Here is a 25,737-nt window from a genome sequence, read left to right on the forward strand (position 1 = left end):
GCCCAGTCATGTGAAATCCATAGATTAGGGACTCATTTATTTATTTCTATTCACTTATTTCCTTATATGAATTGTAACTCAGCAAAATCTTAGAAATTGTTGCATGTTGTGTTTATATTTTTGTTTAGTATACATACCATGTAATCTCATCAATTTGGAAACTATCTTGAGATAAATCAATACTTTGACGACGTGTCCTGGCAAGGCATGTGAGAGGGTGGCTAGACTGGCTACTGGAACAGGTGGGAAGAGGTTCAGGTCAGGTTTAGTTCATTTAGATTTTTTTTTGTATAAATCATTGCCTACTTTTAAACCAAACTTGACCACGCATATAATTCATTTGACGTAGTATCTAAAAGTTTGAGGAGAGTAGTCATAAAATTTGATGGGGAACAAAAATGAGTTAATGTAATGTCAAGGTGGGGCGAAGTCCCATGTAATTGGGAATTATATTTTTGGCATCAGGTTGAAAAAGATATTGCATAGCAATGAGGTTTTGATCAAAATTCAGAGAGATGGTGCCTAAATGTAGACTGCAGTGTTGTTGGATGAATTTAGTTCTTATGTGTTCATTAACCAATTCAATTAAAACACTCTGTCCGTTTCTAAGAATTTGTAAGGTTCTTATTTACATAAAATGGACAGAGACCAGCCACCAAAATTAGCCAATAGTGTTTATTCTCAAGAGCTCTGGTCATAATACCATGTACATTGGTTTATATACCTCACATTTCGTCATAAATGTCACTCCTCCTCTCAGATACCATGGCAATATAGTTCACAAGCCTTCTCACATTGTCTGCCACCTGTTAAACAATCTACTACAAGCCCAAGGTCTCTCCCCTCCCTGGGTAGGGACAGAATGTCCTGTAAGGAACACAGTATTCCAGCCGGTCTGACGATAGCTTCATTCGTTTCTAACAAGGAACAGAAAGTCCTTGTTCTAACTCTTGACTAAAACTACACACATTATATTCAGTATTATGATTATAATAAGATTCATACATTCATACAGTAACATAGTAGTATTTTGTTTAGTTAGGGTTCTAAGTTAAATGTATACATAATTTAGTCATTATTCATAAAAATCCCATAACAAGTAGATAGGTCACTAGAAGGGAGAGTGAAATATTTTTAGGAGACTCGTCTGTGTCAACCATCAGCTGTACAAAGTCTATTGTAAAATATTTTGAAGTTAAATATATTTAAAAGGGAGAGGTAAATCGAATCTAGGCCTAATTAATTGTAACCTACTTCAATCTATGCTACTGACCACTCACTGTCTTTCCCTGGGGTTTAGCTTCTTTTTTTTAAATCTAGATTTAGTTATTTGATCACATGCAAATATCCAAAATCAACCACCTTATCATTGAACAGTTTCGTTCTAAAAGCACTAGATGGCGACCAATAGCTACATTTGGCCTACTTCATTTTGTACATGCAGAATGATCTCTGAGTAGCCTACTCCATCTATACATTTTGAAACAGTTTTGTTATATGAAACAGTATTGTTATGTGATTATTATTTTGTTCACAGTCAATTATATGAGTCAATTATATGAGGATTATATGAGGATTGCCCATCTTAAATGTTACTTTACAGGAACAGGATCATAACTTAATTGATTGCTGGAACAGAGTCCAATTTCCTCTTCTCATGTAAAGGCATCAGGAGGTGTCTAACATGGACAGAGAATTAAGGTCAGGGAAGGAAATTAACGAGGACAAGGTGCCTCATCATGGTGACACAGGAAATGTCTCCACAGAGGAAATGGAGAGTGGAGGAAGTCCTTCCCTAGCAAAGAGGCCCAGGCCTGATGATGTCACAGCTGACAGCACAGGAGGGATTGAGGAGGACACCGGCGGTGAGGTGGCTGATGGGAAGGAGTCAGACCAGCCCCCTCGGGCTGAGATGAACATTACCCCGGAGACATGTTACGGCCGTGCCTGTCCCATCTGTGGCTTTGTGGCCAAAACGCCAACTTCCTTGAAGATTCACTCCAAGAGGAAGCACACCGGTAGAGGAAAGACCAGGGGTGTGAGCTCAGCTGAGGTACTTGTTGAAATAGATGGCTCCACAACCGGAGCAACAGCACGGAGTTCAAATTACAAGACAGGTGGAGACACTGAGTGGAAAGTGAGCAGCAGAGAGAGACAGCAGGATGCCACAGAGAGTCAGGGCTCAGAGGCAGGAGGTTCTGAGGGGGAGGTGACTACAATAATAGCCAAAGAGGAAATAGCTGAGATACAAGGGACAGGGAGAGATGCTTTTGACAGGAAGAGGACTCCAATAGCTACAGAGGAGATTGCAGAGGAGGAGCAAGAAAAGACCCCCGGTAAGAAGATGGCAGGTAAACGGGGCACCAAGCCAAAGACTATACATGCTTGCAGCTACTGTGGTCACGAGTTTAAGGACAAGCCGAGCCTAGATACACACATCAAGAGACGCCACACCAAGGAGATGAATTACTTCTGTGAATTCTGCTTGTACGCCTGTGTGGCAAAGTGCGACTACGAAAAGCACTGTCTTAGTAACAAGCACAACAAACGAGTCACGGAAAGCAGGGAATCCTCTGGCCTCTCGTCACCAACGGACAAGAAGACAGCCGAACAGGCTCAAATCTTTGCCTCCACGACGACTCAGACCTGGGCTTCCAAGCGTGCACTCGGTGCCAGGTTCCAGCTGCAGTGCGGGAGTTGCGAATTCAGGGTCAGCAACTCTGCTTTGCTGGAGAGCCACGCTCGGCTAAAGCACCATGGCGAGCATCGCTTCCTCTGTAACGTCTGCCACTACTACACCGCTACATCTGAGTGGATGGACACACACGTGTCCTCGGAGAGCCACCAGCGTGTGGCTGAGGAGAAAAACACAGGGTCCTCCTTTGAGGACTGCGTTGAGAAGGTGAGCGTAGATGCGGTCGGCGACGACATGCTGACAGATGACGTGGCAGTAGGGGTCATCGGACATGACGGAGAGCTGCACCCTGATGTTAATGAGGATGCTGTTGAAGCTGCGAAGGCCGTGTTGGAGAACATGGAAGAGCACATGGACGAGAGAATCCCTCCCAAGAGGAGGAGAGGCAGGCCAAAGGGACCCGCTGCAACTACATGTGAACACTGTGGCCTTCTCGCCTCCAATAGTACCAATCTAAACGTGCATATTCGTCGTAAGCACAGCCGGCAGTACAGCTTCACCTGCAGGCTTTGTTCTTACAACTGTGTGACGAAAGGCGACATGGACCGCCACTGTGTCACAAAGAAGCACCTTAAACGCGCGGAGGATGCTAGCAGCGATGGCCAAGTGGACCTGGATACATCAGTGCAGGTCGTGAGTACAGAGTCAGGCTCTCAGGCCAGCGAGGGTGAGGCTATACATCAGAATAGTCCAGTCAGAGGAGGGTCCAAAGGAGAGGGAGGGGCCACGGACAAAGAAGGGGAGCTGTCGCAAGACGACGACAAAGCACAAGTGAGCAGCCCGAAAAAGAGCAAGTACGACTTGGTCAACTCCTGCAGCCATTGCATGTTCGTAGCTCATTCGATTCCCTCCCTCGACCTCCACGTGAAGAGGAGACACACCCGGGACTTTGAGTTTGTGTGCCTGGCGTGCAGCTACTATGCGGTCACGCGTCGAGAGATGTCTCGCCACGCCTCCACGGACAAGCATAAGCAGAAGAGCGAGGTCTACCTAGAGAACCTGGAGAGCTTTGTGGCAAAAGACCTGGCACAGCCGGAGGAGGAGGCCACGGAGCTGGGGAACAGAGCTGACCCTGATGCTGACAACAATGCTCGCACTGAGGATCCTTCCCCTTCAGTGCCCTCTGACACAGACATGGAGCAGCCCACTAACACAGACACAACTACAGACCAGCCTAACATTATAGACACAGACCAACCCAACAACACAGACACAGATCAGCTCCCTATCATCGATGCAGAGAAACCCACAGACACAGATGCAGACCAACCTACAGACACAGACACAGACCAGCTCCCTATCATCGATGCAGAGAAACCCACAGACACAGATGCAGACCAACCTACAGACACAGACCAGCCCAACAACACAGACACGGACCAGCTCCCTATCATTGATGCAGAGAAACCCACAGACACAGATGCAGACCAACCTACAGACACAGACCAGCCCAACGATACAGACAAGGACCAGCCCCCTTGCACTGATACAGACCAACCCACTAACACAGATACAGACCAATCCAAAGACATAGACCAGCCCAACATAATTGACATAGACCAGCCCAACATCACTGACATAGACCAGCCCAACATCACAGACACAGACCAGCCCCCTATCACCAATACAGAGCAACCCACAGACACAGCTACAGACCATCCCACAGACACCAAACACCCCACACAGACTTCTGACGTTTTGAGCAACGAGCATGCAGCCCCAATAGTGGAAGTTAGTGGCATTGTTGCTGAGGAAAACACGGAGATCCAGGTGGCTGGTGAGGCATCCGGTGGTGTCGCGGAACAAACCAGCAATGAAGCCCCAGGTACAATTGATCCTCAGGTTGCACCAGCAGAAATCACCATAACACCGCCTGAGGAAGGCCAGAAGGAAGGGGCCGAGGCAGAGCCAGTCTGTTCCGACGACGACGTTGAGATGGCAGATGAGAAACCTGACATCTCTTCCCCAGAGAAACAGCTCACCAGGGCACTGCCATTTGACGCTTGCATCGTACCTCTCAAGTCCTTGACTGAAGCCGAGCTGGCTCTGCATGAAGAACGAATGGCTCACTCTGTTGAGGACCATTCTGGCCCGGCTGTAAGTGGCCTGACCGGGGCGGGCAGTTTTCAGAAGATCAAAAGAACCAAACCTGTAGGGGCTTCAGGTCTGTCCAAGCGGTTAACTCCCAACCCCCGCATCCGCTGCGAGGACTGTGGCTTCGTGGCGGACGGCATGAGCGGCCTCAATGTGCACATCTCCATGAAGCACCCGTCCAAGGAGAAGCACTTCCACTGCATGCTGTGCGGCAAGTCCTTCTACACGGAGAGCAACCTGCACCAGCACCTGACCAGCGCCGCCCACCTGCGCAACGAGCAGGCCAGCATCGAGGAGCTTCCGGAGGGCGGCGCCACCTTCAAGTGCGTGAAGTGCACGGACCCGTTCGAGACGGAGCAGGAGCTGTTCGTGCACATCAAGGAGAAGCACGAGGAGCTGTTGCGCGAGGTCAACAAGTACGTCCTGGAGGACACGGAGCAGATCAACCGCGAGCGCGAGGAGAACCAGGGCAGCGTGTGCAAGCACTGCGGCAAGGTGTGCATGAGCAGCAACTCCATGGCCTTCCTGGCTCACATCCGCACACACACAGGTACGTCGTCTCCCAACACACTTATTTGAAATCCTTCACTGATATAGTTTTTTATTTTTATGATACATACTTCGTTTTTTTTTACAAGTTATTATAAAGTCATTGTTAACTGCGTCACTCATATTCATCGGTGTTATTATACAGTGTATTCCCCACTTAGAATTTACCAGCCGTGTCAATCGTTGCATGCGTTTGGACATCAGGTTTTGAGATACTGGGGTCGAGCCTATATTAGGGGCTGGCCAGGTATCAGAGGAGAGACGTGGTTCGTGTAGTGGTGTGAGCTTAGGCCACGCGTTGGAGAAAAGGAGAAGGTAAAGACTGAGCTGCAGGAGGAGAGATGCTAATGGACCACGGATTAGGATTCCCTGTGCACCGCCTGGTCAAAGACATGTGCGACTCATAATTGATGTGTCCATTACCAAGACTCAGTTGTAATTATAGTCAATAAGTCTCTGTAAATGTGTTAAAGCTTAGGCTAAAAGCATTGGAGACCCAAAGAGAGGTGGGCTAATAATTTAAAATAATCAATGCAGGCGTATTCAAAGCCCTTAATTTCCCTTGTGTGTGTGTGTGTGTGTGTGTGTGTGTGTGTGTGTGTGTATATATATGTGTAATTTGTGTGTGTATGTGTTTGTATGTGTAATTTGTGTGTGTGTGTCAGCCTACATGGTGAGCTGATTATCCTCAATCCATTAAGATTTATCTTGTCATTTATAATGCAAATCAGGGTTCGGCTGGTCAGGTCTATGACTGGGGAATGTCTGGCGGGTTAAGGACAGAGGGCGCTCCATTACTCTTCCTTGACCATGTGTATTAATTGCTTTTAAAATCAACTTAATGTAGGAATGAGAAGTGAGGGCGCCATCAATAAATGCCCTTCTCTGCTTCCTCCGGTCCGTCCCCCTTACAGCCCAAACTTTAATGGGACTTTAATTGGAGTACAGGCAGAGCTCTATGGCCGGGTCTGGGTGGATTATGTGTCTGTGTGTCTGTGTCTCTCTCTCTGTGTGTGGAGTGACTGACTAATGGCCGCGGAGTGTTAAGATGTGTGGACCGTCTCGGAGAGTTGACGGAGAGGTTGCCAGTAGCAAAGTCAATGAGAGTGCTGCCACGACGCACTATGGTAGTCTGGTCATGTGGGTCAGAATCCTCACCTACTCAGGCTGCTGCTTCTTTCTCTAAGTGTGTGCCCTCACCCATCACTGAGACGACATGATGAGGCCTACTTCTGTTTGTGATGACCTCTCAACTTCTAATATGGGGGAAGAGTCACCGCGGTTTCACCATTGCGAACCGGTTCAGGTTGGCAAATGGTCTGTTTCACTGGGGTACGTCCTACTATTGATTAATTCCGCAAAATAAAAGCATACGAGCAGAGCAACTAACCGTCTTTACTTTGGCATTCCCCTCATGTCTCTAATGGCTCAACAAAACCACTCTTTGTGGTTATGGGGAGACACACATTACTGTACAATAAGACTGAATTGCAATTCTGTTTGTTGTACAGTCGAGTAGTCAGAAAGGACGGACAACATGAATAAGAGAAAGCTTGTGAGGCCCAATGATCAACATTTTGATGTATCCTTTGTGTGATGTTTTGTTGAATCTGTAATATCCGTTTATGAGCCTACTACAGCATTTCATGTTGCCATGTAAACAACGCCATTACTCTGGGTCCAGCTGAGGAAAAGTGTTACTTAAGCAAATGAAAACAGTGACACTTTAAGAAGATGTGTTTATCAAAGTCAAGGGCACATTTGGAGGTCTCCACTGAGTATTGTCGTTATTTTTTTTTTAGGTGGCTTTTTCGATTGAATTATCTCTTTTATTTATGAGTTTGCTCGTTCTTTTTTTTTTGTTGCCTATTTGTAGAATGCACCTATTTCTTAGCATTTTGACAGCTTATGCTAGTTATTATTATTGCTAAGTTCCCTCATAACATTGAGTTATTCTCTATTTGTATGTGGTCATTTATCGTGTACACTTCCTCCAGTGCTGTGGAACAGGACTGTGGGCTCCGCCAGTGTTTGGACTGGGAGCACGTCCAGATGGTTTTAATTAAAGCAAGATTTTATTTACCTGATTAATCAGTGAAATCAGGAGATGGTGGGAGGCTGCACGCATATTTGTCAATTTGTCCCCTGAAAAAAAGAAAAGACTTCCATTTTTGCCAATGAGGATGCAACTGGATTTGCATTTTGAGCTAAATTGGTCACTTTTTCACTTGAGAGAGCTGTCTGACCTCCTGAGGCCTGGGGTGGGTTGAAGTAATGGGCACACACACATAATCACCACACACACTTGCCAAAGATGCGTGCACACACACACTTCTTCTCTCTAACACATACACACACAGACACAGTGAGTTTCTGAAGGTGTATAAAAGCTAGTTACAGAAGCTCGGTTTGTATGTGTTGGTCTGGCTGTATGATGTCTGATCGGGCCTCTCTTGATAAAAACACGTTTATCTTGGGGTGGTAGACAGACATGGATATTATGTTCCCACGATATTTGATTGAATATTCAACCCTGGGGAAAAAAAATATGTCCATTTTGAATATGTTTTAAAACTGGGTTTTCCGTTTTTTAAAGTGGTATTTCTGGATTTTTGGCAACGATGCCCTTTATCTACTTCCCCAGAGTCAGATGAACTCGTGGACACCATGTTTATGTCTCAGTGTCCACTATGAAGGAAGTTCGAGGTAGTTGTGCAAGCTAATGCTAACTAGCGTTAACGCAATGACTGGAAGTCTATGGGTATCTGCTAGCATTGCCAAAATCCTGAAGTATCCCTTAGGCTTTAGATATGGGAGAGATGAGGGTGGATAGAGCGAGCGAGAGAGAGAGGGTTAAACATTGCGGGAGGGTTCTCAAGGAAATGAATTAGTCATTACCCATCTCATCTGGGATGTGAGGGAGCCACATTGTGGTTAGCAATATTAATTTAACATGACACTGCATTGATGGTCAATTTCAGTTTCATGTAGGCTGTTTAAGTGGAGTGGTGGTGTATTAACATGATGAGACATGGGAAGGGAGGAATACTACATCTCTCTCCTCCTGCCATGTCTCATACTCACTCACACAGCCATCTGGCCAGATCCTCTCCCTCTGCGCCTGTCTCTCGCTTCACCTCGGCTTGGGCGTGTGTCCGTGTGTCTGTGCGTGTGTATTTGTATGTTTGTTTTGGGTGCGCATCATAGGGGTGTGTGTGGCGAGGCTAAATGAAGAGGCCCGATTCACCGGCGCTCATGTGCTAACGCCCCTCCCTCGTCTGTTTGCAGGCCTTGTTAGCACGCGCTTGCCTTTCAATCTTCGTTACAAGTTTAACATTCAACGCGTCGTACTTCCAGCTCGCGGCAAGTGAACCGTGTATGAACAAATTAGTAATCTACACAAAGTGCTTAATCAAATCAGCGGCTGCCCCTGAAATAAATATTGCAATGCGTCTTGGGATATTCACTGGGAGAAAGGATTGTAAAAAATGCATAGCGAGTATTTTATAGGAGGTTCCCAGACAGATTGGTTTGTCATACTGGAGAACTGCTACCCTAGTCTGTCTGCATGGGACCTGGCCCTAGTTTGTCTGCATGGGACCTGGCCCCAGTCTGTCTGCATGGGACCTGGCCCTAGTCTGTCTGCATGGGACCTGGCCCTATCTGTCTGCATGGGACCTGGCCCTAGTCTGTCTGCATGGGACCTGGCCCTAGTCTGTCTGCATGGGACCTGGCCCTAGTCTGTCTGCATGGGACCTGGCCCTAGTCTGTCTGCATGGGACCTGGACCTAGTCTGTCTGCATGGGACCTGGCCCTAGTCTGTCTGCATGGGACCTGGCCCTAGTCTGTCTGCATGGGACCTGGCCCTAGTCTGTCTGCATGGGACCTGCCCCTAGTCTGTCTGCATGGGACCTGCCCCTAGTCTGTCTGCATGGGACCTGGCCCTAGTCTGTCTGCATGGGACCTGGCCCTAGTCTGTCTGCATGGGACCTGGCCCTAGTCCGTCTGCATGCTGTCTGCATGGGACCTGGCCCTAGTCTGTCTGCATGCTGTCTGCATGGGACCTGGCCCTAGTCTGTCTGCATGGGACCTGGCCCTAGTCTGTCTGCATGGGACCTGGCCCTAGTCTGTCTGCATGCTGTCTGCATGGGACCTGGCCCTAGTCTGTGCGGCACCATCCACATGAATGGCCCTTACTTGTAGTTGCATACACATCTTGTGTATATTCTATCTACACAAAGAAATCACAATGGCTGGGGTTAAATTAATTTAGGAAAAATAGCACTGTTGTTGCAATCATGAATTGACTTATGCATAAATGTTATCACTAGTCAAACTGCAACCACATTGGACTGTTATGTTGTGGCATATTTACAATGCTACAGTACTATTCTGCAGCATGCTGCAGCGCTTGTTTGATTGAATAGGCCTTCCCCAGTAGGTGTGTTCTATTAGCCTAGGGTGTGGTGTCCCTTCTAGCCATCATGGGCGCTGATGATCCATAGCAGCCCCCTCTCTCTCTCTGCTGCTCTTAAATGACAAATGGCGGGCAGAGACTGTGCCCCTCTCTCAAACGCCAGCGCCACCCCCCCCCTCCCCATTTATTAATGACAATGATTAGAAGGAAACCTCCCTGCAAAGCCAGGCAGAGTGATTAGCGCTTTTAATGATGGAATGTGGTAGTGAGTGCACACAAAAATTGATTTACGTATTCTGCCTGACCTTTGGTATCCAATTTATGCATCCAGAAGCAAAGGAAGGAAGAGTAGGTAAGAGAGAGATGGAGAGAGTGACGAGGAACAATAGAGAGGAGATTGAAGGAGAGAAAAGCCATGTACTCACTGTAGGAGCTTGTGTTTTTTGTTTGTTTTTACAGTACCAGTCAAAAGTTTGGACACACCTACTCATTCAAAGGTTTTTCTTAATTTGTACTATTTTCTACATTGTAGAATAATAGTGAAGACATCAAAACTATGAAATAACACATATGGAATCATGTCGTAACTAAATAAATATTTTAGATTTTAGATTCTTCAAAGTAGCCACCCTTTGCCTTGATGACAGCTTTGCACACTTTTGGCATTCTCTCAACCATCTTATTTCATAGTTTTGATGTATGTCCTGGACTCAGGCCGCCTGGTTGTTTTACAGTCAATCTTGGGTAGTAAAGTAGTACAGAAGCTGTTAACAATACTACAGATTTCAACAACCTGACTAACAACAAGAATACAGCACGTCATCGTTCACAGTGTCACCATCTCTGCAATTCTGCAAAAAAAATTCTGTTAGAATGCTAGTAAAGAATGTCCCTCGCTCCTCGGCGTTATAGCTCTCCTCTACCTTCACCCCTACGTCTACAACCCCTCCTTTCTTTTTTATTATACTGTTCATAATCATTTGTGTATTTTTTCCCAATACATAAAGTAGGATAAATTGACGCCACTTATTGTTTTGCAGGATCGAAGCCGTTTAAGTGCAAAATCTGCAACTTTTCCACCGCCCAGCTGGGTGACGCCAGGAACCACGTGAAGAGACATCTGGGCATGAGAGAGTACAAGTGCCACATCTGTGGGTGAGTAGCACAGTCAGTGTGACTAGTCACTACCTTTTTAACTGGGGGATGCCCGGGTTGTGTTCGTTAAGTTCCAAACGGAAGAAAAAAGGTCCTAAACGGAAGGAAACGGCAAGGTACTATCTGAACTTAAGAAGAAACACTTGTTTTCCTGTTACGTTGCTACGGTCTTATTGGGTTTTTAAGTCATTTTTTGCCATTTAGGTCGGATCACAAGAAAAAGACACTCTTGCTCGGCAAACCATTATTTCCTCTCTTATTGTGATATGTTTCAATACAATCTGTCATATCTCACCGTAGTCAACATTAAAGCCCATAAACTCAACGTAAAAGGCTTCTGCGTCTCTTTCCTACGGCCACAGAAGCACTGCGTTTAGGCCAAGTTCAGTTCAGTCGGTGCTGTTCCCATGCTTGATCTTCCTACCATCTTACTGTGTTCAAATGGACACGTGGGAGTGTTTCTGTGTCATTTGGAAATGGACCAAATAGCAGGATCTTCAGCTTGTACCACGTTCTCTGCGGCTATGTGGTACACAGACCAGGACGTGTAGTTATTTAGTCCCCCGCGATGCTTCTGTCTAAACTGCTTGTTTCAATGTGTTCCGTTTCAGTTCGGTCGCTATGTTTTTCTCCCTCTTCTTTCTGCCACGTTCGAGTGGAATGAGCGTGTTTATTTGTCGCCGCCGTTCGCAAACGTTTTACAGAAAGGCAAACAGGTTTTGTTAAACACAGCTACCTCTAATGAGGAGAAAGGCTCATGTTTCACAAGCCCTCCAGCTAAAGCCTTATCCCCAAGTGCTATAAATGTGTTTGGGCTTTGACCAAGAGAATATACACACACAGACAGACAGACACACAGACACACAGACAGACAGACAGACAGACAGACAGACAGAGACAGACAGACAGACAGACAGACAGACAGACAGACAGAACGCAGTTCTCCTATGTGCCTGACTGCCTTTAAACGAGTGTACTAAATACAGCTTCTGGTTTCACAAATCACTGCGGATGGAGGAGCTATCTCCCGCCTGAGCTAGACACTGGTGACAAATCGGCCCTGTGTGTGTGTGTGTGTGTGTGTGTCTGTGTGTGTGTGTCTGTGTGTGTGTGTGTGTGCGCGCACACGCGCTCACTACTGACTGATCACTGGGGCAACTTTCCTCTTGACTAAAGAGCAGCAAACAAAGAACAGACCAGAAACACCCTCATTAAGGCCAAAGTAGACATACTCTCTCTTCCTAAAGTATTCAGATTAGATAATATAGGCCTACGTATTGGTGGTTAATCTGAATGCAGAGATGTTGCTAATGGTTGTTCATGTCTCAGTTAATGCAATTTCCCTTTTTCGGGTTTGGGCTGACCTAGAAAGTGAGATTACAATGTAGGCTGGCCATTAGGCATTCTGTTACACCCACTGGGTGAGGTGATATTTTGCGAAACAAAACCCTCTTTATCTAATGAAATCGTTTCTCGTTATTACGATTTATCATCTTGATTACTATAGCTGAAGCGTTCGTTTTAAGTTCACTCGACCGACGTTTCTGGCACTACAAAATTGAAATTCATATGTTTAAGCAAAATGGGGTGGTTTTACACGCAGAGATACAATTACTGGAACGCACAAAGCCCCTCAGACCATGGCAATTTGACTGGAACATTCATCAGTAATTCTATTTCTATGGTTCTACATGGCTTCCCTGCTTTGCAAGACAAGCCAATGTAATGTTAACCAGTAGTCTGTTCATTCATTTCCCATTGCTGTCACAGAGAGAGCTCATCCTGCTCTCGTTAGAATGTTGAGGAGGAGCAGCGTTTGTTTAACTCAATCTAAATACGCGTGTGGTCCTTCTCCCTGCGCCATCGATTGGCGCTCCCCCCCGGTGAACTCTGTGGCTGCGAATATTACCCGCTTTTGACACTGTGCGCTAACGATTGAGACGTCCCCAAATGGATGTGGTGCACCTCTGCTGTCCACCTCACTTTAGCTGAGCCGAGAGCCACGGAGAGCTGCTCGTCTCCGCAGAGGACTCTGGGAAGTTGTTGATAGTTAAAGATCATATTGTTGTGGCATTTAATTAACAAATGCAAATCAAGGCCAGGACAGATAGGCACCTCTGACCCAGCTGCCAATCAAACGTGAGAACGCTGTGAGAGGGCTGTTCAGAATAGGTAGGTTGTGTCGTGTGTACACCATGCCTTTACACTCTCTCTCTCTCTCTCTCTCTCTCTCCCCCTTCTTTTAGCTAACAGTTACTCTCTCTTCTTTTCTGTTTCGGTTCCTCTCTCTTTCGTTGTGTCTTTCTTGTCCTTCAGATTGACACGTCTCTTAGCTGATATCCTCTGCTTTTTACAACAAGTTTAAAAAAAAAATGTATTTATTTTGTACCCCCTTTTCTCCCCAATTTCGTGATATTGCCATCACTGGGACAAGTACGGACTCGGGAGAGGCGAAGGTCGAGAGCCATGCGTCCTTCGAAAACACGACCCTGCCAAGCCACACTGCTTCTTGACACACTGCTCGCTTAACCCGGAAGCCAGCCGCACCAATGTGTTGGAGGAAACACTGTACAGATGGCGACCAGAGTCAGCGTGCACTGCGCCTGGCCCGCCATAAGGAGTCGCTAGAGCACGGTGGGACAAGGACATCCCGGCTGGCCAAACCCTCCACTAACTCTGACGATGTTGGGCCAATTGTGCGCCGCCGCATGGGTCTCCCGATCACGGCCGGCTGAGACACAACCCGGGATCAAACTCGGGTCTGTAGTGACGCCTCAAACACTCTGATGCAGTGCTTTAGACTGCTGCGACTGTCTTTTTTGCCATTTATGAAAGTGTTATTCAATGCATTTCTATGGGCTATAGTAGTAAAGACCAAAATCTATTTTTCAATTATTTTTTTACATATATTTTTTTGATACCTAAAGGCCCCCTGCCCCCCCACCGGCTTAGACTTTTAAGAATTAAAATACTGAATCTTGCAGCAATGACATCTCCTAACTGATTGATGTAGTCCGAAGTTGGCCATAAAAACATAACCTGCAAAACCAGCAGAAAAACACAAATTGCCTCCCTAGCACATACAGTACGGCAAGATTCCTCATACTGTATTTAATTGGTAAAAAAAATCATTTTAAACACAAGGCTGTTTCTTGTCTTTGTGTGGTGTGTGTCGGTCCACAGTGGGCCATTTAATGAGCACTCCCTTTCCTTTCCTCCATCATGTGCTCTCCTCCCAAAAGGCCCTGGATTCAGCATTTCAGCATCCCTTACCAGTACCACTCCCCCCCCCCCCCCCCCCCCCCCATAGCCCCACCGCTCTCGCCTCACCCTCCCCAAAGATGCCATGGCCAGCCAGTGCTGTTTGTACGTGTTAAATTATGCATCAGGAGTCTAAACGCTGTGAAGCATTGGTTTAATATCTGGGGGCCAAGTCGTAGGAAGTATTAACAGCATCCTGGATGGTCCTCCCATTGGACCTGGTTCTATGATATCATATCGTCCAGACGGCCACTATAGTTGGAACTACCCGTCAACTAGCTCCAGTTTAAACTTTAACGGTTTCTCTCTTCATCTCCCCCAAAAAAGTTGTCCGTCTTTTCGGTATCTGAGAGTCCCCCCCCCCCCTCCCCCCCTCCCTCCATTGACTTAGTAGCCGAGTCCGGAGTGAGTATATTTAGTCATCGTTTCATGTTGGTGTCATGTGATTTGAATAGAACAGGATAGGGCTGGCTCTTGTCAGGCTTTTGTGTCTCCCCGTCTGTGAGTGTGTCTTCTGCTGGTCCCAGAATAGCCCCATCAGTTCAGTTCCGCCCTCCCCTCCCTTCCCCAGCTCATCCTCTGTAATATGTCTTAATGCCCAGGCCTCTGTGTGTGTGTGTGTGTGTGTGTGTGAGAGAGAGTCCGGGCCTTGACAGGAGAGGAGCATCTTAGCGCTCTGCTTATCCAGAGAAAGCCGTCACTTATCTCAGCCCCTCCATTGTGTGTCCCCCGCCACCACCACTCCTACCCCTCTTCCTCCCTGACGTGATACTCTTTAATCCTCAAACAGAATCTGGTTTTAACTCAGACTATTTTTTCGGTGTTAATGGTTGGGATCCCGATGAGGAGGGTTACAACGTCACTCCCCCCTGATCTCTCCGCCGCCCCCCCAAAATAATTGTACATCATCGCTTCATAACGTGTCAGAGGGGTGTTGGTGGCGTGCAATTAAAACCGGCGAATATAATACAGGAAATTACGGCCTGTCAGGTCGGTGAACAACACAGCCGGTATTTGAGTTACACTTAATCATCATGTGCATTAGCGACTTCATCGCATTTCCACTCTGGTGTGAAGCAGTCTCTCTCTCTCACTGTTAAGGCTTTGGATTGTGTCTGAAAGTACAACACCCAGGCTATAGCTCTGTACTTATGTGAGGAGACGACATTTGGAAGCTCATTGCCTCAGTAAATGATATAGGTTCGTGTGAACGAAAAGGATCCCCCACCCATGTGCATGGGGAACGAAATGGTATGCAAAAACACTGAATTCATTATCACACAACAGATGAAAACATTTCATATTTACTCTCAACAAGCCAGACACCACGAGCCGCATTATGTTTGCATAATTCATTTGCAACCATCCTGAAAAAGTTCTAAATGAGCTTGTATCTTGATTGAATAGACATTTCTCCTCGCCTATACCAAACTCAGGGTTTTTTTTGTATGCTTTTTTTTTTTAGGTCATGTTGTCCTTTTTAAATGAAAACGAATTCCCCCCTCCCCCCAATCAGAAACACACATGGCATTTATCCACATTAAAAGAAGTATCAATGTTTAGCATTTTGCTACCCATCTTCACTATCACGTCAGTCAGCGCACGATCCTTATCGACCAAAACAAACACATTTTGCTTTGATTCGCTTAACTTTATTTAGTGCGGCATTATCCGGAAATGAAATAAGTAGCCCTAAAGGTCATACGGAAAAGAATGCAGAAAGGCTGGTCTCGAAAGGTTAAATATGTGACAGAGCTGTTTGGATGATAACGAGGAGGGGTCCGTCTGCTCGGGGAGCTCTGGCTTCTGTTTCTGACTTCACTTTTGTGCGCCGCGATCGCTCTTTATGACCGGGACAGCTTTACAGCCCGTTAGCCCGCCATAACATGATGAAGCACAACCTAATAGATTGGATGTGTTTAGTAGCCTTGGGCTGATGTTTGTAAAATTAATGTTTTCGCAGAAAGGAACACACACACACACACACACACACACACACACACACACACACACTTACTAAAGCCACGACAGGGCAGTATCTTTAACAGTCATATACAATGTGCAACACAGTTCGTAAATATTTCACAGTCAGTTTGCGTTAGATTCTACAGTATATTCCACTGACCTATATGCTGGTATTAGGCATGCAGTAATTGAGGAAATATTCAATAATTTAAGGAGCATCTTTGTTCTGTGAGCTGGGATCAGTCTAGACCTGTTAATCAAATCTTAGTAATGTTACTCTTAGTAATGTGACCCCAAACCTCTTTTGCAATATCAGATGTATGATTCAAATTATACTTTAGGTGGAAATATTTGTGAGTATGTTTTTGTATTGGCTGAATGCGTCCAACTGAGCGTCTCTTTTGCATCTAGCGTACGTACTCTCTCTTTCTGAGCTTATCCATCCTATTAGGCCTACCTTTTAGTAAGATCTTCAGACACTTAACGGTCAAGGTCGAGGTCCTGCTTGCTCTTTAGTGGCCTCGAAATGGGGGCTGAGGGGCTTTAAAATCAAAACATTCCCCTTTAATCAAACAAAAACAAACAAAAGCCAGGCTCCATAAACGGCAAGATCAGTGTTTTAGCTAAAGCAGCTAACTCAGCACATACACTCTGGAGGGCTGGTTTGCTCATCACATCAGCAAAAAAGGCTTGGATGGGCCTGTTGGAGTCAATTGGCCTTGCTACACTTTCATTACACCGTGTGGTATAATGAAAACTTACGTAGAAAGCTGCAATGGGTTATGATTATGAAAGAGATTTATGGAAGGGTTTGTCTGATCACAGCCTTGTTTTACGGTAAGCGCAAAATGCTCCCCTCTGAAATGGCATGCTTTATTGGTTCGCTTAGACATTTTGGAAAAGTCCGTTCAAGATATCTTTTAAATATCCAGACGATCCATGATTGTCATTCTCTTCTGGCCTTCGCTCTGAGTGAAAGGGAGACTTGGCTAGTTCCCAAAGGCTCAATGCCCTTGTGAGTACGTCCCCCCCCCCCCCCCCACCTCTTGGTGCCCGTCTGGCACACGTCATTCCCAATCACGACACACAGAGACCTCCATCTCACCAGAAGAGACGAGTGGACCTGATGTCTCGACTTAGTTTTATACACAACAAAACAGCTCCCATAGCGATGTCTGGGGTGAGAATGGTGACAAAATAGAGCGAGAGAGAGAGGAAGGAGGGAAGATGAAGAGGGTCGAGAGCGAGAGAGATGGAGAGATAGAGGGAGGAATATGAGGAGAGGGAGAGAAAGTACGTAAGATAGATATCACCCGTGCATTGCTCTCTTTGTGTGTTGGTATCAGGGGACCGCAAATGGCACACAATAACACATGCCCTTAGGCATTATGGGGATGTCTGTAAGTTGAACGAAGGTGTGTTTAATTGCAACTCCATCAATGATTTCAAATGCAGTTAATGCAAAGGAAGAACAAACATCTCTGCTGTGGCTCAGAAACACATCTCCTAGTTTAAAAAGGAAGAAATCCCTTGTTCGAGAGATAAAAGCCAAGCGGTTGATTCCATTGAGCTAATCCTGTCGTAGGTAGATGTAGGAGTTGCACACCAACCGGGGAGGAGAAGTTAATGAGTGATTAACAACAGCAATTAAAAGATGAGGGAGAGAGAGCGAGCGAGCGAGAGAGAGAGGGAGAGAGAATGGAGAGAAAAAAGTGTATAATTAAAATATCAGTCCCTCTCTTTGTCAAAAGTGCGTGTGTCATCCATTGTGCACTTATTAAAAGCCGGCAGGGGAAGGAGAGAACAGTGCTTAATTCCAGTACTCCTGAAGTGTCTGGTAATATGCCCGCGGATGGAAGCTGAGGAAGGCTGTAACTCATGTTTAAGTGTGCGGCCGTGTCATTGCAGGTTCACATTCATGCCTTTCTGTGTTGACACCCATTGGGGCAGGGGATATTTGGCAGTCAGGAGTAATTTAACTTAATTAATGGGATGCATATTTGATGGAGGAATAAAATATCCCGGCTCAGCAAAGTGGAAAAGGGGAAAGATTTAGTGGGAGTTAAAGGTGGAGGGCAGAGTCATTTGTGCATTCAGTTACCGCTGCTTGAGAGACGGAGAGACGGAGAGGGAGGGGGCGGGGGGGGGGGGGGGGGGGGGTGAGGCGCGAGAGAGAGAGAGAGAGAGAGAGAGGGTGGTGGGAGTGAGGGGAAACAGGGCAAGAAGGAGATGGGTTGATAAAGATAGAGGGAGTGAGAGTCGGTAGGAGGGAGGCCAGTGGGTGAGGAGGGGAGGATGAGCGGAAGTGTGAGAGATGGGTGGCACTGTGTGGGTTGACGCAAAGCTGAGTTGAAGTGTAGAGGGGAATGGGCTGTCCCTCCATTCAGAGTGACAGCGTTTGAGTTAATTGATATCCGGAGTGAGCCCCCCCTCTCAGTACAAACAGGCACATTACGCTGGTTTGCAAACTTGTGTCGGAGCTGCCCGGCTACTGAGGGCCTTTTAAATATGCATGAGGGGGCTTTTAAAAGGGGGTTCAGTGATGCCGGAGAGCGGTTGGTCCCCCCACCATGCGCACACACACACGTGTATACACACACACACACACACCATGGTGCCACCAGGTGAACCCGTGTCCCAGTGAAAAGCTTGTCATGCTGCTTTTAATCTCCCCTGACACTTTTTAATTGCCTTCCTGTAGGTATAGATTATTTCATGGCGAGTTCATTGTGGAGATGTTTGATACCATCCAGGAGGCATCTGGGATTCTGTTAGCTGGCTAGAGATGAGCCACCCATCCATTGACTGTCTCTTCCTCCCTTTCCTATCTCTCTCTTCTTCTCACTTTCTCCCTATGTCTTTATCTTTCACCTTCTCTCTCTCTTTTTTAAATTATAAAAAAATATATTTCACCTTTATTTGACCAGGTAGGCCAGTTGAGAACAAGTTCTCATTCACAACTGCAACCTGGCCAAGATAAAGCAAAGCAGTGCAACAAAAAACAACACAGAGTTACACATAAACATGTGCACAGTCAACAACACAATAGAAAAATCTATATACTGTACAGTGTGGGCAAATGGAGTGAGGAGGTAAGGCAATAAATAGGCCATAGTAGTGAAGTAATTACAATTTAGCAATTGAACACTGGAGTGATAGATGTGCAGATGATGATGTGCAAGTAGAAACACTGGTGTGCAAAAGAGCAAAAAAGTAAATAAAAACAATATGGGGATGAGGTAGGTAGTTGGATGGGCTATTTACAGATGGGCTATGTACAGCTGCAGCGATCGGTAAGCTGCTCAGATAGCTGATGCTTAAAGTTAGTGAGGGAGATATAAGTCTCCATCTTCAGCAATTTTTGCAATTCGTTCCAGTCATTGGCAGCAGATAACTGGAAGGAAAGGCGGCCAAATGAGGTGTTGGCTTTGGGAATGACCAAATCAAATCAAATCAAATTTTATTTGTCACATACACATGGTTAGCAGATGTTAATGCGAGTGTAGCGAAATGCTTGTGCTTCTAGTTCCGACAATGCAGTAATAACAAGTAATCTAACTAACAATTCCAAAACTACTGTCTTGTACACAGTGTAAGGGGATAAAGAATATGTACATAAGGATATATGAATGAGTGATGGTACAGAGCAGCATAGGCAAGATACAGTAGATGGTATCGGGTACAGTATGTACAAATGAGATGAGTATGTAAACAAAGTGGCATAGTATAGTATAAAGTGGCTAGTGATACATGTATTACATAAGGATACCGTCGATGATATAGAGTACAGTATATACGTATGCATATGAGATGAATAATGTAGGGTAAGTAACATTTATATAAGGTAGCATTGTTTAAAGTGGCTAGTGATATATTTACATCATTTCCCATCAATTCCCATTATTAAAGTGGCTGGAGTTGAGTCAGTGTCAGTGTGTTGGCAGCAGCCACTCAGTGTTAGTGGTGGCTGTTTAACAGTCTGATGGCCTTGAGATAGAAGCTGTTTTTCAGTCTCTCGGTCCCAGGTTTGATGCACCTGTACTGACCTCGCCTTCTGGATGATAGCGGGGTGAACAGGCAGTGGCTCGGGTGGTTGATGTCCTTGATGATCTTTATGGCCTTCCTGTGACATCGGGTGGTGTAGGTGTCCTGGAGGGCAGGTAGTTTGCCCCCGGTGATGCGTTGTGCAGACCTCACTACCCTCTGGAGAGCCTTACGGTTGAGGGCGGTGCAGTTGCCATACCAGGCGGTGATACAGCCCGCCAGGATGCTCTCGATTGTGCATCTGTAGAAGTTTGTGAGTGCTTTTGGTGACAAGCCGAATTTCTTCAGCCTCCTGAGGTTGAAGAGGCGCTGCTGCGCCTTCTTCACGATGCTGTCTGTGTGAGTGGACCAATTCAGTTTGTCTGTGATGTGTATGCCGAGGAACTTAAAACTTGCTACCCTCTCCACTACTGTTCCATCGATGTGGATAGGGGGGTGTTCCCTCTGCTGTTTCCTGAAGTCCACAATCATCTCCTTTGTTTTGTTGACGTTGAGTGTGAGGTTATTTTCCTGACACCACACTCCGAGGGCCCTCACCTCCTCCCTGTAGGCCGTCTCATCGTTGTTGGTAATCAAGCCTACCACTGTTGTGTCGTCCGCAAACTTGATGATTGAGTTGGAGGCGTGCGTGGCCACGCAGTCGTGGGTGAACAGGGAGTACAGGAGAGGGCTCAGAACGCACCCTTGTGGGGCCCCAGTGTTGAGGATCAGCGGGGAGGAGATGTTGTTGCCTACCCTCACCACCTGGGGGCGGCCCGTCAGGAAGTCCAGTACCCAGTTGCACAGGGCGGGGTCGAGACCCAGGGTCTCGAGCTTGATGACGAGCTTGGAGGGTACTATGGTGTTGAATGCCGAGCTGTAGTCGATGAACAGCATTCTCACATTGGTATTCCTCTTGTCCAGATGGGTTAGGGCAGTGTGCAGTGTGGTTGAGATTGCATCGTCTGTGGACCTATTTGGGTGGTAAGCAAATTGGAGTGGGTCTAGGGTGTCAGGTAGGGTGGAGGTGATATGGTCCTTGACTAGTCTCTCAAAGCACTTCATGATGACGGATGTGAGTGCTACGGGGCGGTAGTCATTTAGCTCAGTTACCTTAGCTTTCTTGGGAACAGGAACAATGGTGGCCCTCTTGAAGCATGTGGGAACAGCAGACTGGTATAGGGATTGATTGAATATGTCCGTAAACACACCGGCCAGCTGGTCTGCGCATGCTCTGAGGGCGCGGCTGGGGATGCCATCTGGGCCTGCAGCCTTGCGAGGGTTAACACGTTTAAATGTCTTACTCACCTCGGCTGCAGTGAAGGAGAGACCGCATGTTTTCGTTGCAGGCCGTGTCAGTGGCACTGTATTGTCCTCAAAGCGGGCAAAAAAGTTATTTAGTCTGCCTGGGAGCAAGACATCCTGGTCCGTGACTGGGCTGGATTTCTTCCTGTAGTCCGTGATTGACTGTAGACCCTGCCACATGCCTCTTGTGTCTGAGCCGTTGAATTGAGATTCTACTTTGTCTCTGTACTGGCGCTTAGCTTGTTTGATAGCCTTGCGGAGGGAATAGCTGCACTGTTTGTATTCGGTCATGTTACCAGACACCTTGCCCTGATTAAAAGCAGTGGTCCGTGAGATGAGTGAGATATACCTAGATATATCTATACCTATTTTGTAAATGACATCGCCAAAGTCGAGAGTCGGTAGGATAGTCAGTTTTACGAGGTTATGTTTGGCAGTGTGAGTGAAGGAGGCTTTGTTGCGAAATAGGAGGCCGATTCTAGATTCAATTTTGGATTGGGGATGCTTAATGTGAGTCTGGAAGGGTTTGCAGTCTAACCAGACACCTAGGTATTTGTAGTTGTCCACATATTCTAGGTCAGAACCATCCAGAGTAGTGATGCTAGTCGGGCAGGAGAGTGTGGGCAGAAATCGGTTGAAGAGCTTGCATTGAGTGTTACTAACGTTTAAGAACAGTTGGAGGCCATGGAAGGAGTGTGGTATGGCATTGAAGCTTGTTTGAAGGTTTGTTAACACAGTGTCCAAAGAAGGACCAGATGTATACAGAATGGTGTCGTCTGCATAGAGGTGGATCAAGGAATCACCCACAGCAAGAACGACATCATTGATATATACAGAGAAGACAGTCGGCCCGAGAATTTAACCCTGTGGCACCCCCATAGAGACTGCCAGGGGTCCAGACAACAGGCCCTCCGATTTGACACACTGAACTCTATCTGAGAAGTAGTTGGTGAACCAGGCGAGGCAGTCATTTGAGAAACCAAGGCTGTTGAGTCTGCCGATGAGAATGCGATGATTGACAGAGTCGAAAGCCTTGGCCAGGTTGATGAAGACGGCTGCATAGTACTGTCTTTTATCGATGGCGGTTATGATATCGTTTAGAACCTTGATCGTGGCTGAGGTGCACCTGTGACTAGCTCGGAAACCAGATTGCACAGTGGAGAAGATACGGTGAGATTCTAAATGGTCACTGATCTGTTTGATAACTTGGCTTTCGAAGACTTTAGAAAGGCAGGGCAGGATGGATATAGGTCTGTAACAGTTTGGGTCTAGAGTGTCACCCCCTTTGAATAGGGGGATGACCGCGGCAGCTTTCCAATCTTTAGGAATCTTGGACGATATGAAAGAGAGGTTGAACAGACCAATAATATGGGTTGCAACAATGGCGGAGGATCCAGATTGTCTAGCCCAGCTGATTTGTACGGGGTCCAGGTTTTGCAGCTCTTTCAGAACACCAGCTGTCTGGATTTGGATGAAGGAGAAGCAGGGAGGGGCTTGGGAAAGTTGCTGCGGGGGGTGCGGAGCTGTTGGATGGAGTAGGGGTAGCCAGGAGGAAAGCATGGCCAGCCGTAGAGAAATGCTCATTGAAATTCCCGATTATTGTAGATTTATCGGTGGTGACAGTGTTTCCTATCCTCAGTGCAGTGGGCAGCTGGGAGGACGTGCTCTTATTCTCCATGGACTTTCATCATTCTCTGTCCTTTTCTCTCTCTCCTTCCCTCCCTCCATCTGTGATGGCCCAGACTTATTAAAATGGGTGAGAGACTAAATGCAATCACTCATTGCCATCATCATAATTGAGCTGATGTACCTGCTCTGTGGTGGCCCTACCCTGACAGGGGAGAGGAGTGGATGGGACGTGTGTGTGTGTGTGGAGCGCTTTGTGTCTGAGAGTAGTCCTGGTTAGGATGTCTGATCCCCTCTCGCTCTGTCACACACACTCTGGCCCCGCGTCTGTCACACTCGGGAACGGACATCCGTTTTACTAAATCGACTCATATCCTCCCTCACAGAAAGTACACTTGCAGTGTTTTTATTTGACTGGGGGAAGGTGAACTGTCTCGTCAGGAATCATGATGTCAGTTTGTTGTCTGTGAGGAGAGACCAACGTTCAGTGAGCCTGTCGTTTACGTGAACCCGTCTGATGCTTTGTTGACTAACCACCCAGTACTTCCCACTGGGTACAAACTGGTTGAATCATTGTTTTCACGCCATTTCAACAACAAAAATGAATTTGTTGTAATTTTTCAACTTAAATCTAATGTCGTGGTTCAAATGTATGTTGATTTCACATTGAATTCACGTTATTGACAACTTCATCAAATGTAAATCAGAACTAGATGTTGAACTGACGTCTTTGCCCAGGTTTTGTGTCCTAACTTGAGGACCTTGCATAAAGTCAAGAGTTATGTGTGCTATTCTCAAGTTAGGATTCGGCTGGTATTGCTTAGGTGAGTGTGTGAATCAGGACTTAACCAAGTTAGTTGGTCAGACAGTCCAGGAGACCACATTAGGCCCTAGTTCTCTTTAAACATTCATGTTTTCAGGAATTCTTTAGGTCAGGGGTGTCAAACTCATTCCATGGAGGGCCGAGTGTCTGCGTACATTTTTCCCCCCTTTAAATTAAGACCTAGACAACCAGGTGAGGGGAGTTTCGTACTAATCGGTGTCCGTAAATCACCAATCAAGTACAAGGGAGGAACGAAAACCCGCAGACGCTTGGCCCTCCGTGGAATGAGTTTGACACGTGCTTTAGGTCATATTTTACATTCAAGAAATCCAGCCGATCCCTCAGGTTTGTTTGGCAATATGCACCATTTTCTTTGAAAAATACGTTAATATTCAATAATGATAAATGGGATCGATATTAGAAATGAGATTACACGCCAGCTCAAACAACCAATCAGAGAGACATTTACTCCACCAGCCAGGTCACCTGTGATACAAGGCAGGATTGGACCTCAATGTCTGAGGATGTTGGGATAGGACTTGGGAACTGGCCACTAGGGGCAGCAGTGAGTGCTGTTATCTTTAAGTAGGTTTCAGTTGTGGATGGGCATCTGCCTCTGATTCCAAAGGTTGCAAGTTCAAATCCAGTATTAAAACGTTTATTTTTTATATTTTTTATATATTTTTGTTTTAAGCCTATCCCAAACCTTAACCATTCAGAGTTAATCCCTAACCTTAACCATTCAGAGTTAATGCCTGAACTTAACCATTAAACACTTAGAAATTCGACGTTTGGAACAACTTTGACATTTTGACGTTTGAGACAAAGGGATTAACGTCTAATTCTGACCTGTGACTGTGAGAGCTGGCAGACTATACAACCATCTTAGCCCGGTGCTTTCCATTGCCCGCTTAATTGATTCATTAAAGTCTTAGATTTATTGTATTTCTACTGTACCTACAGTAAATGATTGAAAGTCAACCGTAAACACGATCAGTAGACACCGTGGCCCTCGAGGCTCGTATCCCTGCCCCTCTCCTTATGGCGATTCCTTATCCATCTCTGACAGCAAAAATATTCCGCCATAAAACCTGGCAACGCCGTGCCTGACATATAAAGCCCTCCGTCACTCCCACCGCCCAGCTCTCCTTTAGCTCTCTCAACACACCCTCGGAGCCTGAAATCACCGGGCCTCCCTGCCAGCCGCGGCTCCCTGGACGGGTATATATGGCCCCCCCAGGTAGCCCCACAGCCTTCCGTCTTTTAAATACGAGGAAGTATTGGCGGGTGAGGGATGTTGTTTGTGTCCTTGACTGGGATCCTCTGTGAGCTATAGCTACAGCCCCCTCGCTCCAGGTCCCTCAGAAGACCTCAAATGTCCCAAGGAAAACTCCACCAAGGCTTGTAGATGTGGATGCAGCAGTACAATGTCTGTTTTTGTACTGTGTCTGTATTTGTATAGCCTATGTGTCTGTGCTTGTGTGCGCGATGTGTGTACTCTGTGCACGCTCGTATACGCGTCACTACTATCTCACACACATTGTTTCCCTATGTGCCTGTGTGTGTTTTTGTATGTTTTGTGGTAAAGGCATAATCTAGACCTATACATGCGCTTGCCTGCCTGTTGTCCGGCTGTATCCCCTCTAGCCTTAAGGCTGATGTGGGAGTTTAGCGGGTTGGAGGACCCTGGTCACTGAGAGGTTACAACAGGCTCTGTCTACGGCTCCCTCTAAAATCTCCCCGTCATCACAACTGCCACCAGATTGCCCTCCGGCTCCTCACAAGGGGCGAGGGGGCTAAATTTGGGACATGGGGAAGTGTCAA

General features: G+C 46.5%; 1 protein-coding gene across 2 annotated transcripts in view; it reads left to right on the top strand.

The window, feature by feature from the left end:
• Positions 1-25,737, top strand: part of LOC110518266 (zinc finger protein 407) — a 188,288-nt gene that overhangs the window by 1,789 nt on the left and 160,762 nt on the right. For both annotated transcript variants that reach the window (XM_036973835.1, XM_036973836.1), the window contains exons 2-3: positions 1,604-5,339; positions 10,796-10,910. In XM_036973835.1, the coding sequence (XP_036829730.1) occupies positions 1,685-5,339; positions 10,796-10,910 (3,770 nt within the window). In that variant the 5' untranslated portion in view covers positions 1,604-1,684. The remainder of the gene's footprint in view (positions 1-1,603; positions 5,340-10,795; positions 10,911-25,737) is intronic.

Source organism: Oncorhynchus mykiss, chromosome 3, assembly GCF_013265735.2.
Source record: "Oncorhynchus mykiss isolate Arlee chromosome 3, USDA_OmykA_1.1, whole genome shotgun sequence".
In the NCBI taxonomy this organism is placed as follows: Eukaryota; Metazoa; Chordata; class Actinopteri; order Salmoniformes; family Salmonidae; genus Oncorhynchus; species Oncorhynchus mykiss.